Genomic DNA, 17,053 nt, shown 5'->3' with positions numbered 1-17,053 from the left:
GATTTATTTATTTAATGATGGTTATTGATTCTCCCAAGCTATGCAGAAGAGGATAGCTACTTCAACTACTATAAAATAGGGGTTATGAATTGAAGGAGGAAAAAAGTCTTTGCTTTAGTTTAGGTTTGACCAGAAGCAGATCCTGAGAGAAGGATTCACAAGCAATTGGTTATCTAGGAGGAAACAATGGTAGGGAAAAGAGGAAGTGGCACAGGGAAGGGAAGACAGACAATAAAGGGTTGGTTATTAATCAAGTGTCCACTGTAGATAGAACTGCGAAATCTGGCAACCAGTTGAGAACAGTGTAGCCAGTGTAGCAAAAGGGTGAGAGAGTATTTATATACTCATTCATGTTGGCATTAGCTGAGGGCTGCCACCAGGTAGTATTAATTATCTGGCATGCTTTCTGCTGAGCAGGAGGGCAAAGTGGGCTTTGGTGACAAGAAAAAGCTCTCAGGCAAAGAGACACAGTTGCCAGCAACTGGAAGACAAGCCAGCATACACTGATGTAGCAAGAGCCAGGGGATATTCGTGATAAACTGATAGTCATATGGACAGGGATGATCTAGAAGACCCATCTTAAGAGAGTCAAGTTGGGCTTTGAGAAATGGGTAATATTTGGTCAAGGGAAAGCATTTAAGTTAGGAAACTGGTTTGAGCAAAATATTGAAGTAGGAAAGCGTAAGAGGTCTGCTAGGTCAGTTATAAGCCAGTTTGTCTAGATCAGAGAGACAGCTGATATAGGACACTCTTGGGAAAATATGGCTAAAAATATACGTTAGGTTCATATTAAGGAAGGTATCTAATGCTAAGCTAAAGAGTTTTAACTTTTTCTTACAGCTGTCAAAGAACCTTTAAGCTTCTAAATGGGAATGTAATAAAATGGAAACATTACTTTAAGGCATTAATATCAATGTTGGCACAAAGATGTCCTTGGAATGTAAACTCCTATTGGATAGGATCTGTATCTGTTCAGTTTCCCCAGGTGAGGATGACATGCAGAGTATTCAGTAACCCATTAGCAACGAGGACCCTGAGTACAAAAACTGTGGTATCTAAATGCCATTTTTAACTAAAAGAACCAATGCTCCTTGGAGAGAGAATTAAAATTGTCATCTTTGTCCTAAGAGCTCTGCATGCATTATCCTATTTAAAACAACCCCAGAAGGTGTTGTGGGCACTTGGTATGTACTTTTTAAAGGACTACTGAATGAGGTGGGAATCAAAACATAGTATCAATGAGGAGATTGAGGTTCCGAGGCCAACAACTTGTTTAAGGTCATGTACTGAAACGACTTGCCAGTTATAACACCCCAGTTTTATTTAACATAAAAGAATGCTTTGAACACTCCATTGCATTGGACTATATAGGCTGCGTTCAAAATACTGGAGAACTTAAAACCATTTCCACAGACCTAGTTTTCCATCGCCAACATTACACTCTACACATCTCGCTCTCAACCGGAAGAAAACCACCATTCACTCACCGCCAGGAAGCCAGTCGTTCTAACCTGGAACTCTTACCCGGAACGTTCCCAACGTCTTCCCCCAAGTACCCCCCCACCCTCTCACCCCTCCATACCCCCCTTACCCTCCCCCACTCCCGGACCCCCCCCCCCGAACCCCCCAACCCCGGCTCGCTCACAGCCTGTGCCCTTCAAACTACATCTCCCAGAAAGCGATGCGAGAACACCAGCTTTCCACCGGAAGTCAGAAAGGTTCCATCCGGCACCCGGAAGAGTGAGTGTGGGGTTTATCCCAGTCCTTCGACCACTCCCAGTTTCCTCTACTCTGGTCATCTTTTGGTTAGTAGCAGCATCGGCGACTTGCTCGGCCCTAGTGTGGGGCCGGTGACCAGTTCCTAGTGATCTTTTGTCTCCGCGCTGCCCTGCCCGGCCCTGCTGGGTCGTGTGGCGTCGGATCGCGTGGGAGCGGTGGCTGGGCAATTAGGACTCCCGGGAGGGGCGGGGAGCGCAGCCGGTGTTGCTGCTGGTGGCGTTAACAGCTCAGTCTTTGGGGTGGAGAAAAGGAAATGCTTCGGGGGTGGTTTTACAGAAAAGGGAGGAATCTCATAGTAGTAGCAAGAAAATTAGCTATCTCAAGGCATTTGACCTTTTACAGAGACCGTGCATGGATGGTAAATGCTAGGGTAAATGACCATCTTGAGTGCCCAAGGAGGTGGAATTCGTTAAAAAATGGTTGGTGACTTTAAGCGACAGAGCCATATTCTAGGTTTTCTCTGTCTCGCTTGAGCCATGTAATCTTGGGCAAATCATGGGCCCTGAGTCACACATCAGTAAAAGGTAATGTTGGTTTGGATAAAATCTAAGACCCTTTAAACCTAAGAGTCTTTTAAATAACGTCTTAGAATAGCCCATGCTCTTCTTGGACAGCAAGGGCAGCATTTAGCTAGCTGAATCACCTCATCCTGCCTTCAGATCCCTACCTTCTGAATGACCTGCCAATGAGAAATGAAAAAGTAAATCAAGCAGTGGAGTTGGATTTCAAACTTGGTGTGCTTCTCTGGAATGAATATGGTTCTGTATCTAGATGGCTTTTCTGCTGAGAAGGCTGAGGGGAAAACGGTACATTTTCCACTTCCTCCTGGTAATACTGTATACATGAGCCTCACCCTGGGGCTCCGGAGGGTACAGTATTTTTGGAGGCCAGTTTTGCAATTACCTGGGGTGGCCTCTAGGGAGGTTGAGGAAGTGCCCATGACTTCAGAACATGAAACAGTGAAATATTGCTTAACGTAAGCTTAACTAAAGGACCTGTATGATAATATTTTATGGAAAATAAATTCAAGGGAAAGGCAACTTGGAAGGGAGACTACCCATGCATCAGGGTATAGCAGTGCTTCAAAACTCCTGAAAGTCCTGAAAAGTAGCTTTTGCTATTCATATTTTTAAAGCATTTAGAAGAGATGCTATGTAGAGAATGAATTCTAGAGTATGAATATCAATATGAAGAGAACGGTCAGATAAATTCTAAAGTAAAAAAAAATGTTTTTTAATATAGAAGTCACTCCTACTATTTAAGTTGTAAACAGATTTAAAGTATTAGGTTTTATCCAAATATTTGCGTTCCTGTATATTTCACCTATTTAGTTTTTTTTTTTACCTATTTATTTATAAGTGGCAGAAAAATGTAAATAGGAAAGGTGAACGGACACACAGGTAATCCCTTTCACCCATTTTTTCGCCTAAATTTCTTTATACTACAATTACTATAAAATTGATGGGTCAAATTATAGTGTCACTATAGTGTCTATAGTGACACTATAGACAACAGCTGTCAAAGATTACGGATTATAACCTTTTCTTTTTAGCCTAAATATCTTATTGCTTACTGTGGTAGAAACCTAGTTAGAAGCACAAATCTTTTCTTAGTAGCATTTCATAGAAAAAAAATTTATACCTTAAAAAAGTACTTTGAGAAGTTCATAGAAAACTGAAATATAAACCATTCTCCCACCAACCCGCCCCCCCAAAAAAAAAAAAACACAACTCTTTGTACCCTACCACTTTCAATTCATGATTAGGCAACATTTACTTAGAGAAACAATTATTTTCCATGTTTCTTACTGAAACAACAGGGTCACAAAGCAAAGAAAGTTAAGGGTTTAAATAGCTGTCATTCAAGAATATACAAAGTGACCAATAGAACAATATCTAATAGATCCAAAATATATGGTTTATATATGATTTATGACAAGGATAATAATGCAGTGCAGTGGGACAAAGATGACAGTTTTAAGAACTATGCCCAGTCATATGGATTATCCCAGAGATAGAAATGTATCTTGACCTGTACCTTACACCATGAACAAAAATCAGATCCAGATAGATTGCAGAATTAATTGTGCAAGGTAAAGCAATAAATTATTTTCATGTGAAACTTACTTTTTGAATAATTTGTTATAGAAGCATAACTTCTCTGAGACCTGTTTCTGGTATCATAGACTCTAAAAGAATACTACTTGCCGTCTGCTAAAAACTTCTGCCTTTAGTTTTATCTGCTTTAATGCCCCTCATGCTTTTAATCCATATTAAGACCCTCTAGTCTACTTCAAATACCTCTTTGTAAAGCTGTTGCCTTACTCTCTCTCCCAAGGATATGGCCCTCTCGTCTGTATTAGCAGAGCTCTTTATACATTATTTCATACATCCCCCATGTTGAATTATATTTAAAATTCTCAAGTGATAACAATTTTGAAGTGTATGCTATGATGAAAGTTGACTATTTACCTTTTGGAGAGTATTTTGTTTTAGAAACCGTAGCTATTCTACTTATGTCAGTACTCAGATAATATTCAATTGTTAATACAAAAAGCAATTGCAAATGAGTTTTTTTTTCTATTTTCCTTTTTTTAAGGAACAAATGTCTTCTATAAAAAGAAGTCCAAAGCAAGAAATCATTTCCCAATTTCACTGTTCAGCTGCAGAAGGCGATCTTGCCAGGTTAACTGTAATACTCAGTCATTCTCCATCTCTTCTCAATGAAACTTCTGAAAATGGCTGGACTGCTTTAATGTATGCTGCAAGGAATGGACACCCAGATGTTGTCCAATTTCTACTTGAAAAGGGGTAAACATTTTAGGCTATACCACCCGAAGGGGTCTGCGTTTTAATTTCTGGATTACATTTTTCCTTTAAAATGTTTCTTGTAGCCATATTTATATCATTGGACTTGTAAATAATTGCCAGTTTTGTTATATAAAAATGTAGCATAATTTCTAACTAAAAGCTTTTAACTCTTTTAATTGAGGAATTTCCATACTTAATAGCAAAGCAAATTTATGAGTTAATCTAATTTTATCTCCCAAATAGAAAATGTAAATCTACCCACTATGACTACCAAGAAACCCTTGTAAAATTTTAGTATCTCATAGCACATAAAAGCTTTTTTTATTTTATAATTCTCCAGAAATTTTAAATATCCACTATCTCTAAGTTTTCATCTTTTATGATTATTTATTTTAACCTTCCCATATATAAATTACGTACTAAAAGAAAAAAAAATCTGTGTAATCATTAAATAGAGGGGCTACAAGTATAATGTGCTTCTGGAAATATTGTAGTAATTACTGGAGAAAACATTTATTTCCTATTTTTTTCTTTCATCTGTAGGTGTGACAGATCCATTGTCAACAAATCAAGGCAGACTGCCCTGGATATTGCTAAATTTTGGGGTTATAGGCATGTAGCTAACTTGCTAGCTAATGCTAAAGATGGAAAGAAACCATGGTTCCTAAACAGTGAAGTGGAAGAAAGTGAAAATTATTTTAGCAGGACACTACTGGACCGGAAAAGTGAAAAAAGAAATAATTCTGACTGGCTACTAGCGAAAGAAAGCCATCCAGCCACAGTTTATATCCTATTCTCAGACTTAAATCCCTTGGTTACTCTTGGTGGCAATAAAGAAAGTTCCCAACAGCCAGAAGTCAGGCTTTGTCAGCTAACCTACACAGATATAAAAGATTATTTGGCTCAGCGTGAGAAGATCACCTTGATTTTCCTTGGAGTAGAATTTGAAATGAAAAAAGAGTTACTTAATTATGCTGGGGAAGTCCCAAGAGAAGAAGAAGATGGGTTGGTTGCCTGGTTTGCTCTAGGTATAGATCCTATTGCTGCCGAAGAATTTAAGCAAAGACATGAAAATTGTTATTTTCTTCATCCTCCAATGCCAGCTCTTCTGCAGTTGAAAGAAAAAGAAGCTGGTAAGGAGTGAACACAATACAAAGAGTTTACTTGTATTTGTAATAATTTGGTTTCTGGAACTGAATTGGAGGTTCATTGCTTTTTCCAGTAAGCAATGAAATGAGGCTATCTTCATTAGGAACTTAGTAAGATTCTCACCCTAGGGGACTGCTCTCGTGGGCAGTTATAGCAGTCTTAACAGTTAAGGTATGTTTCCCCAGAATTAACCCTAATGTATGCTGGTTTCATTCGATTCTTCAGTGAATAATTATGGAGCACTTGCTGTACACTGAGGCAAAGACTTTGACTGTTCTTTCTGTTGCTAGGTATGCCAGTTCATATGGGGCCTTTTATACATGGTAATAAATCAGGAGTTTTATTCTAAATTCCATTTAAATGTTATAACATGACCTATGCTTAAGAAAAAACAAAACCCTCTCTGGCTGCTTTGAAGGTCATGAATTGTAGGTAATTACGTGTGAAAGTTGGAGTCTTTTTGAGAGAGATTACGGCATCCCAGGTAAGAGATTGCAGTGGCTTGGACTAGTGGGGTGGAGAAAAAGAGAGTGAGATATTCTGGAGGTAGAACTGATAGGGCTTGATCAGTTAAGACTTATAAGTGAGAGAGAGGGGATACGGCCTGAATTAAGGTGGTGATAGGAGAGAGGGAAATAAAGGAGGTACATTGAAAATATACTTTTGAGAGAAAATTGACAGTACTTGCTGACGGAATGGGCATGGAGTATATGATAGTGAAGGACAAGAATGACTGCGAGGTTTGAGACGTTAGTAATTTGGTAGATAGTGATGCTTTTTCTTGATAAAATGATACAGGGTGGTGAGTACAGCAAGGGAAGCAGGACCAACTGAAGTAAGTAGATCAAGATTTTAGTTTGGGGCATGCTGAGTTTTAGAGGATAGTAGAATGTGGAGAGAGGAGAGGAGAGGTCTGAACTGGAGATATCCGTATGGGAATTATCAGCACAAAAACGGGATTTAATCCCAGGAAAATACTAAGGTTACTTAGAGAATTGAGCAGGCAAGCAAGAGCCTGGGAATCATACGTGAATCCTAAATTTAGAGGTGAGTTAGAAGTAGAGGAGCCAGCAAAGGTTATGTTGACAGTGTGGCCATAAGGTAGGTGGAAAACAGGAGCCATGGAAACCATAAGAGCAGAGTATTTCTTGGAGGTACTGATCAACTACGTTGAATGCTGTTGAGAATTTGAGTAAGATGAAGACAAAGATTTTTTCCAAAGGATCTTTGGTTTTTGGTAATATGAAACTGTTGGTAATTGGCAAGAAGAGTATCAGTGGAGAGGAAGGAACAGAGGCTAGATGATGGTGGACTGAGGAGTTAATGGGAGGGGAGGAAGCGTTCACTTGTCAGTGTGCACCTTCCCTGAGCTGATATGGTAGGCCTTTCCGGAGACTCCGTGGGCGCCTCCTGCCAAAATCTGGAGGGAGTATTGTGTTTTACTCTCCACATTTGTGCAGAAAACAGTGCACTTTTTAAAGAAAATAAAATATCTTTTCTTTAGAGCTGTATATATAATATTAAGATCAAAAAGATCTCTTTTTTTTTTAACCAGCAGGGATACTGAGGCCGTTTTACTCATTTGCTGTGCAACCTTACACAGTTACTTAACCTCTCTCTGATCGGTTTCCTCCTCCAGAAAATGAGAATAATAATGGTACCTACATCAGAGTATTACTCTAAACATTAAATAAGGTTTTATGTGTGTGTGTGTGTGTGTGTGTGTGTGTGTGTGTATGTATACAAACATATATGTGTGTATATATCTATACACATACATATACATACATACATACATAGATATATATATAAAGATTTTTGCATAGTGTGTGGCACATAGTAAGTACTCAAGAAGTGTCAGCTTTTCTGATTTTAATGATATTGAAATAATGTAGATACCTTAGTGTAAGGTACATATTATAAGGTAACATAGCAGGCAAATATTTAATGTTGCCTGTGATTCATTGAATTTCAGTGTTACATTTGTTTTATGGTTTATTTAATTTTTTCCAGTTTACAACACTGTTATTGTTATTTATGATTATTTTGTTTATTTCAAAAAAAAATCCTAGGACCAAACAATGTATTTCAAGGAGAACAAGTTTGTCAGGCATTTCAAATGTAGCATTTCTAGTCTTATTGCCTCAATTGTAATACTACTGGGTCAGGCCATATTCTTTTTTGAAGTACCAGGGTAAAGACTGTAGCCAAAGTGTATATAGTCTGATTTATTCTACTAGGCTTTTTTTTTTCATGAAGAAATTTAAACACAAATGTTATAAGTTCAGTATTTTTCTGTTCAGTTTCCAGTAGTAAACAGGTTATGTTCCACAGTGACATGGACCAGCAATGGCTTAGTCACCAAGGAAAGTAGACATGGGTTCCTACAGTTTCCTAATAACATTGCCTTTTATAGTTCAAGTCTAAGTGAGAAACTGCCTTTGTAGTATATTTTTATAAAAGGCACCATTGTAAGGTCACTATTTGTGAATTTACTATACACTAGAATCTTGTATATCCAAAATGTTCAAAATCACCTATAGTAAAAGCCTGAGCTAATACAGTGTACAAGATGGGTGTTAGTACATCTACCTTATATGAGAGTTATATTTTATTAGTTCAAATTAAAGTTAAATCTACTTTTGTCATCTGTAGAATTAAATCTTGTACTTTAAAAGAAACGTACACATCATAAAAATAGGAATACTAATTCCTTGATCGTATAGCTATTCAGAAAATACAATCTATGTCTTTGTTATGACCTTAAGAACATTTTACTTACATATTAATTTGTTTGCAGTTTGTCACAGAATTAAAGTTTTTGTGCTTCTCTTAAAGGTGTTGTAGCTCAAGCGAGATCAGTCCTGGCCTGGCACAGTAGGTATAAGTTCTGCCCAACCTGTGGAAGTGCAACTAAAATTGAAGAAGGCGGCTATAAAAGAGTCTGCTTAAGAGAACACTGCCCTAGCCTCCATGGCGTTCACAATACATCCTATCCGAGAGTTGGTAAGCCTTTTCTTTGACAATAAAACCTCAGCCATCTGAAATCTTATGGAAAAGGACATTCTGAAAAGACAAGATTTTGACTTGCTAAGGGGTTTACCTTTTTAGTAAAAGCATGTTTAAGTTAACCATTAAGACTATAAGTATTAAATTATTACATACTTTCATGACTTTTAAGTAAAGGACATTGTACATAATTAGCCATTTCTTAACTCTGGGTTAACCGATATAAATTTGATGTGTTGAGATACATGATTTCAAAAACCCACCAATCTGGGTCCACTTAGTGCAGACACAAAACAGCCCCAATAATTCAGGGTCCGTTTGAGGCATCCCCAGAGCAATCCAGCCTGCAGCGAGCTTCTCATTGCTGCTGGTGTCTGCCTGTACCTTCTCTCTCCTTATTGCCACTTTGAGTCTGCTGTGGATTTGGAAATCTGATAACCCTTTACAACTGTGGGGAAAAAGAATAGACTCAGCAGCACCTGAGGAGGAGGTCTCCTGAGACTACAGTGCATGGCTCAGTGATATCTGTTTTTGTTGCTCAGGAGCCTTTTACATTTGATTCCTGGTGCTCAGTCATGATCTAGTGAGGAGAATTCACTAGATTAGTGACTTCTGTAGAGATTATTTTGTATATAAATATAAATGTAAATATGAGTGTATACACACACACACACACACATGCATATATACATATGTAATATATACATACACATATATATACATATACATATACATGTATATGTTTTTTTAATGGAGTTAATCATAGAGCCACATAGAGCTTTAAAAACATTTTGTTGAGAATTAGGATGGAAGGAGAGGGACACTCACTATATTTGTTATGGTAAAATTTGAATTTTCTCCATGCCATGTGTTACCTACTCAAACTTTTTTCTCATTAAAAAATAGGAATATGCCTAGCATACCATAAGTACATAAATGTTGCTACTAAGATGAGAAGGAAGACAAAGATCTTCTTGTAGCTTACTAATAGTATTCTATGCAACTTCTCTGAAATACTTTCTCATTAGACAGAAAGAAACAATCTCTTATAACATATACAAATCTTTTTATTATCCTACTGGACAGTGACTTTACACAATGAGTCTAAATTACTTTTTTCTGTCACTCATACATCTGATTTTTTTTAACAGATCCAGTAGTAATCATGCAAGTTATTCATCCAGATGGGACCAAATGTCTTTTAGGCAGACAGAAAAGATTTCCCCCAGGCATGTTTACTTGCCTTGCTGGATTTATTGAACCTGGTAAGCCTTTTCTTAATTTTTATAATAACTTTTATTTAACTTCCTAATAAATAATTTTGTAAATAAATAATTTCCAAATAAATAATTTGACAGCATTTGAGATATAATCTTTGATAAATTATCACATAATAAAACTGAGATATTTTTAAAATATTTTCTGTGTATTTTAAATGATGGTTTTTGTCTTTACTAGTGAAATAATCTTAATATGTTTTAAAAATTCAGTATTTGTTCTGTCATATATCTTTCATATATTTCTGTTACCTAAGGTATCTGTATGATTTGTACCTCACTTCCTTCACTACCAGACTCAGTGGCCTCCTTTTCAAAGAGGCCTTCCCTGATAGCCCCAAATATATTAGTTAGCCCCATACTCTGCATTCACCGTCCCTGTCATCCTGCCTGACTTTCCCCTACAGCATTCCTCACCACCTAACGTGGTATGGATGTGTATCTATGTATCTGCTCGTACCAGAAAGTAATTTCCATAAAGGCAGGGATTTTGTTTTATTCATTAATGTAGTATATCAAAATTTTACCTTAGAGCAGTGCCTCTATGTAGTAGGAGCTCAATAAATATTTGTAGAATAACTCTACCTGTTTCCCTGAAAATAAGACCCAGCTGGACGATCAGCTCTAATGCGTCTTTTGGAGCAAAAATTAATATAAGACCTGGTATTATATTATACCTGGTCTTATATTATTTTATATTATATTTTATTATATAAGACCGGGTCTTATGTTATATTAAAATAAGACCCGGTCTTATATTAATTTTTGCTCCAAAAAACACATTAGAGCTGATGGTCCGGCTGGGTCTTATTTTTGGGGAAACATGGTAGCACATGTTTAATCTCAACTACCAATATTAATCTGCATTGACAAATAATGCTAATAGTAAACATATGTATGCTCTGTTCTGAAGGCTTTCCATAATTAAACCATATGACCCTCATACAACTGTATTACATACTATTACAGCAGTTTTACAGGGATACTGAGGCACAGGAGCTGAATAACTTGCTCAAGATCAAGCAGCTGGTAAGTGATGGGACAGGGATTCCAACCTGGGCGATTTGGCTCTGAGTCCATGCTGCTCCTGATCACTGTGCTGCCTCCAGTAGCTGTAGGTTATTTTTTTTTAACTACTATGTAACATTCCATCCATTTATGACTATTCTTCAATTCATGTGTCGATTCTGCTGTTAGACATTTACGTGGCTTATTTCAAAGCTCTTGCTATTACAAACAACGCTGCAATGAATATGTTTATACTACTCATTGTACATATTTGCAAGAGTTCTCTAGAGTAGAATTGCTAGCTCATAGGATATGAGCATCTTAACCTTTTCTAAATGTTGCCCACTTGCTCTTTCAAGTGTCCCGCCAATTTACACTTCTTTTAGCTATAAGAGAAATCCATATCTTCACCAAGTAAGAATTTTCAGACTTTAATTTGCCATTCTGATGGATATGAAATAGTATGTCATTGTAGATTTCATTTTCATTTCCCTGCTGATGGAGCATCTTTTTCAAGTGTGTATGAGGCTTCCAGTTTTCTTTATCTCTGAATTTTACATGTTTATGTTCTTTGCCTATTTTTGTTTTGGTTGTTTATCCTTTTTTCTTACTGATTTTAGGATTGTTTTTAATACGTATCATGCTAATCTTCAGTTATCATCTTGCAAATCTTATGTTAGTCTATGACTTATCTTTTCACTATATTTTTGATGAACGTAAGTTGTTAATTTTAATATAGAAAATATATCAATGTTTGAAATAGCAAGCTATATTTAAATTGCAAAATATTTCTCAACTTCCAGATAAACTTAACTTAGAAACTAGTCCCTCTAACTGTAATTCTCAATCCCAACAAATCAAAATATAAAATACATTTATAGGCATCACTTTATTTTATAATAGCTAAGTCAACAGTCATTTGGAGGAACATACTCATTTAGAAAGAAACATTTTCATCTTATGTGGTTTTCAAACTTTTAGTGTTACATGGTTGTTAACTATTTTGAAAAGTTATTGGGAGTAACTGACAATATAAGAAAAGAGAGTTTCAAGATTTAATGAGGAAAAGGCTAGCAATTTATAAAAGTCATGTAATGATCATTTATAACTGATTAGTGATAATACATAAATGAAATATTATACAAAGTGTTTGCATAGCATTTAGCCAATAGTAGTAGGTGTTAGACAGTTGTAAATGTTACAGTTTTTAAAAAGTAACTAAAAATTTGGACTTTAAGAAATGAAAAGTTTCTTGGTATTTTGATGCTGTATGTGGTCATATACTTTAAGAAATAATGTCTTCTGGAATTCCAATCTAGTTTTAGGCTCTTGCTTTCTGATTCTTTGAATTGGGTTTCTGTCCGAAGTGATTTCCAAATGTGTGAACCATTCGGAGCACAAAATGTCCAGGGCATGTTCATTCACTACTTGTTCCTTTGCCCCATTTGATTAGGAGAGACAATAGAAGATGCTGTTCGGAGAGAAGTAGAAGAGGAGAGTGGAGTCAAAGTTGGCCATGTTCAGTATGTCTCTTGTCAACCATGGCCCATGCCCTCCTCCTTAATGATTGGTTGCTTAGCTGTGGCAGTGTCTACAGAAATTAAAGTTGACAAGAATGAAATAGAGGACGCCCGCTGGTTCACTAGAGAACAGGTAAAGTTCAATTTAATTTCCTTCTCCTATTGATTGTTCTCTGACTGTATTGGTTTAGGCATGCAGCAAGGATACATGTTTTTAACACAGTGAGTGAATGGCTATGGCCCTTTCATCATGCATGGATTACAGTGTAATTGATGTGTCCTATGTTAACACATTCTGTGAGATTTCTTCTAGTAATGATGCTTGTGTGCCATTTTCTGATTTCAAATGCGGTTTGTCAGATGACTTAAAATAGGTAAACATTTCAGAGATGAGAAACAGCAATGTTATTCTTAGACATTTTATATTTTAGTTCATAACTTTAAAATAGCTATTTCTCAAAAAATATCAGTAAAAATGCTTTGAATTTGTGAAAAGTTCTTGTTCATTTTAAAATATACTTAAGGACAAGGATGACAAAACAGTATAACAAAGATATACCTGCAAGAACATTTTAAAATGTCATCATTAAGGAATGTAATGAGAGATAAATTACTTGTCTGTGTTATGTATGACCCAGGGTATTTTGTATAGAAAACAAATGGATACAATATAATACTGAAGACCTGAAATCCTTTCTGACTTTGTCTGAGCAAAATTAATTGTATTTTATGCTCAACCTCAAAAAGTAGAAATTCAATTTTTTTTTAGAATTTTATAAAATGGAACTTGCCCCAAAGGTTGACTTCACTTTGAAAATAAGTGTAGAGCATGCACTTTGCTTTTTCATGAACTTATTTCCATAAGGGAATATGCCTTTCTGGAATAGTTTAAAACCTGAATCTCTAACTCATTGAAGCAACTAAAGATATTATACTGACTTTTGTATGTTGAATATGGATGTTGTCACTTTCTATCGTTGTTATTCACTATAACAGTGATCACATTTTAGTTGAATGGTATAAGTATAGCAATAATATTTTAAGTATGAATGTACTGAATCCCTAATACATTTTGTGATGGTATATTTTAGGTCGTGGATGTTCTGACCAAAGGGAAGCAGCAGGCATTCTTTGTGCCACCAAGCCGAGCTATTGCACACCAATTAATCAAACACTGGATTGGAATGAACCCCAGTCTCTAAATCAAATAACTAAACTTTAAGTCGTAATTGATTTCTAATGCTACTTATTCCTCAAGTGAGATTAGAAATGTTCAGTGTTCTTTAACATGTCACAATACAAAATATCACATAGGTCACATAGGATTTTTTAAATATTTTCAAAGTGTACTTTTCATCTTAACCACAGAATTCATGTTTTTATAAATTACAACATTGCTTCAGATTTTGTTAAATCTGAGTCAGCCTTCTTGAAACTTTTTGTTTTTCGGTTGTGTTCCACAATTTTATCTCACAAAACCATATTTCTAATAAGAGATATCATGTTATAAAGAAGTATGTTCTGAAAATATAAATAAACATAAATTCCAGCCCCTCTTACTAGACCAGACACCAAAAACCAATCACTGAAATTAAACATATTTGGGAGGAATTCTCCTCAAAGATCAGATATTAAATAAATCCCAGATAGATTTACATTTTTAATAAAAACACTGGCTTTATTTCATATCCTTTTTGGAAAATGAGACAAAATAATTTTAATGAATTTGGAGCTTGACTTTTATTCTTTTCGTTACCATAAAGGTTCTTTCAGCTGTCATTAGTTTCTTTTTGCTTATCTTCCCATTGTAATTTACTTTTCTCTCTTAGTTCCATTGTTCTAGCAGTAATGCAGTTATAATGTTTCTACTAATCTGTTTTCATCAGTGTTAAGAATTTTCTATTTTAGCAGCTCTACTAGTTATCAGAATATGACTCTCTCATGGAAAGATCGCTTAAGTAAGAGTGTACCATTGTGTCTGGGACCTCTTCCTTAAACCTAAAATTAATTAATCCATCTGTTATACTCAACGTCTTAAATCAGGATTCTCTGCTTTTTCACTGAAATTAAACATTTGAAAGGCATTCTCCTCAAAGGTCAGATGTTATATAAATCCCAGATAGATTTACATGCAGAGGGTGCCAAAAAAAAATGTATACACATTTTAAGAAAGGAAAACTATTAAAATTGTAATAGTCAATATATACCGATAACGAAAGATGAATACAAGTCACGTTTGACTTCTGCAATTACAAGAGGTGCTCAATGTGGTTACCATCAGTGTCCAGACACTTCTGATTAGGACGAACTACTGCTTGAGCTATATTGACCAGTGCCCCCTTGTATACATTACTTTGGCAGCCCCAGTATTCAAAAAAAAAAAAAAAAAAAAAACTGGCTTTATGTCATTTTGTGATAGGGAATGTATCTTCTTTAGCAAAAAATTATATAATCATTACTAATAACATTTATTAAACTCAACTATAACATCTTGGTTTTGGCCTTAATTCAACATTCTAAGAAGACTTCATAAAATAAGTCTATCTTAGAAATGAATCGGTAAGATTCTAGAGAAAGTAAATTGTAGTAGTTTACAATTTTGCCACATAGAACTGTCATATTTTATAAAGCTGTTTTGAAATTGTTTTAAAAGATAGTGTTTAAATATATAAATTTATTTAATTTGACTCTATACTATATTGTGTGTTAGAACTAGAAGAGACCTTAAGGATAACATATGTAGTTCACTGCCCTTCATTTATAAATAAGGAAAAGGAAATCCTAAAAGGTGAATTTAATCAATTTAATTCACTAAAGGTGAGCTAATTAATTAATTAATGAAAGTTACAAAATTACAATTTAAACATTTTAATACAATTAATTGTAATTACATTTAAGTAACTTAATTAAACAGTCTACACTGTATAACCCAATGCGGGATTCTCCCTCTAATAGGATAAAGAAACTATTGCTAAAAGTATATGCAGAATAAACTAAAATAATGGATGATAAGACTAAGTTCAGTTTACCAAATATTGTTAATTAAATGCTTAGATACTGAAATTCATTTAACTAAGATAGTTTTCTTAGATAAAACTTTATTTGACTAATAAACAATGATTTTCTTAGTAATTGAGGAGGGCTTATTGATATCAGGACTTTAGACAAAATTAAGACTTACACAGGATATTTAGATGCATAAAATATGAACCTACATAGGTAGATGGAAAATATGTGCCTTGATTATTACAAAGTATAATGACTTAAGGTTCAGTTTTGCTTCATATGTACTTTTAATACTTACAGATCCTAAGATTACATCAAAAATTCAGATTTCCATAATGTCAAGTTAGCAAGGTAAAATACAAAGTGTCAACAAAGTACAGTTATAAATTTATGTTTGATGTTTAATCCAGTACTCAGGGAAAATCAGTATCTAAGTAAATTATTGTTAATAATTCTTAAATTGCTAACCTCTGAGAGGTGAATAGCTGCATATAAGTAGAAGGAATAGCCACGCAATGGTAGAGGTTCAAGTGCCATGAATGTATTCTAATGGAAATGAAGGTAACAATACATTAAAAAATTTATCTATTTTCTGTTTTGTGTGTTTCATGTGTCTTTTTAATATGTTTTGAAAAATGTCTTCTGAAAAAATGGAAAAAGACAAATTTCAGTCATCATCCCCTGTTTAGAATTAATGATGTTTAAACAAAAAGTTCAAAAGTCTTTTTAAAAGTTGACATATTTGGAAGATTTAAATTGTTTACTTAAAGCATTTTAAATTTATAGTTTCGGGTCATATATGTATATGTATGTATACTGTGTGTGTATATACGCATAGACTTATGTACGTATATGTCAATAATTTTTTATCTTCAGATTTAAAGTTATATCTAGTCTAATGTCTATTTTTATTACCTGTCTAATATTAACCAATTTTTGCAATTTGAGTTTTTCACTTGTTTACTGTTTGTTGAAAGACTAGAAGAATTAGAAACCTACATATTTCCTTTAGTTGGAAAAATGAGTAACTCTTTCAAAGATCACATAGGGGATATGGGTAAAGACAGAAAAGAATGGAACTGAGGTGAGACCATGAGATGGAAGGAGAAAGTATAAGTTTGTTAATAAACCAAATAAACTCAGTTAAATCTCATGTGACAACAGTAGACAGAACTGGTCCTAGATCTGGGCTGCTGTTGTATATATAGCAAAATACGAGGTGGAAATGTTCTATAAAATAAATTCGTTAATTATTTCAAATAAAATTTTCATAATGCAAAGTTTATTAGGGATGAGAAACAGTTATAGGTTCTGAATTTTATATGTGTGTGCATTCGAGGTGGGAGTGGTGGGTGTTGAGTGAAATTTATGTGCATGTTATGTTATAAGGGCCATTTTTCTCTAGTAGAAAAATATCTAGGCCAAATATATCGAAAGTGCAAGACTGGAGTATCTGTCTACAAATGTAGAAGATCTAGATCTGGAGGCGCTTGCA

General features: G+C 35.0%; 1 protein-coding gene across 3 annotated transcripts; it reads left to right on the top strand.

Annotated features, from left to right (window-relative positions):
- Window positions 1-1,663: 1,663 nt before the first annotated feature.
- On the top strand, window positions 1,664-16,172 carry NUDT12 (nudix hydrolase 12). Of its 3 annotated transcripts, none has more exons than XM_033111239.1 (7): window positions 1,664-1,740; window positions 4,378-4,589; window positions 5,133-5,722; window positions 8,577-8,744; window positions 9,899-10,012; window positions 12,486-12,685; window positions 13,644-16,167. In XM_033111239.1, exons 2-7 carry the CDS (start codon window positions 4,384-4,386, stop codon window positions 13,752-13,754), a joined length of 1,389 nt encoding a protein of 462 aa, XP_032967130.1. In that variant the 5' UTR covers window positions 1,664-1,740; window positions 4,378-4,383; the 3' UTR covers window positions 13,755-16,167. The 3 variants fall into 3 exon arrangements, with proteins under 3 accessions (XP_032967130.1, XP_032967131.1, XP_032967129.1); XM_033111240.1 differs by having other exon boundaries at window positions 1,718-1,805; window positions 4,378-4,463; window positions 13,644-16,172; XM_033111238.1 differs by having other exon boundaries at window positions 1,718-1,805; window positions 13,644-16,166.
- Window positions 16,173-17,053: the final 881 nt, after the last annotated feature.

This window comes from Rhinolophus ferrumequinum, chromosome 7 (genome assembly GCF_004115265.2).
Source record: "Rhinolophus ferrumequinum isolate MPI-CBG mRhiFer1 chromosome 7, mRhiFer1_v1.p, whole genome shotgun sequence".
Lineage (NCBI taxonomy): Eukaryota > Metazoa > Chordata > Mammalia > Chiroptera > Rhinolophidae > Rhinolophus > Rhinolophus ferrumequinum.
Note: the sequence above shows the minus strand (reverse complement) of the source record. Positions and strands in the feature narration are given on the sequence as shown.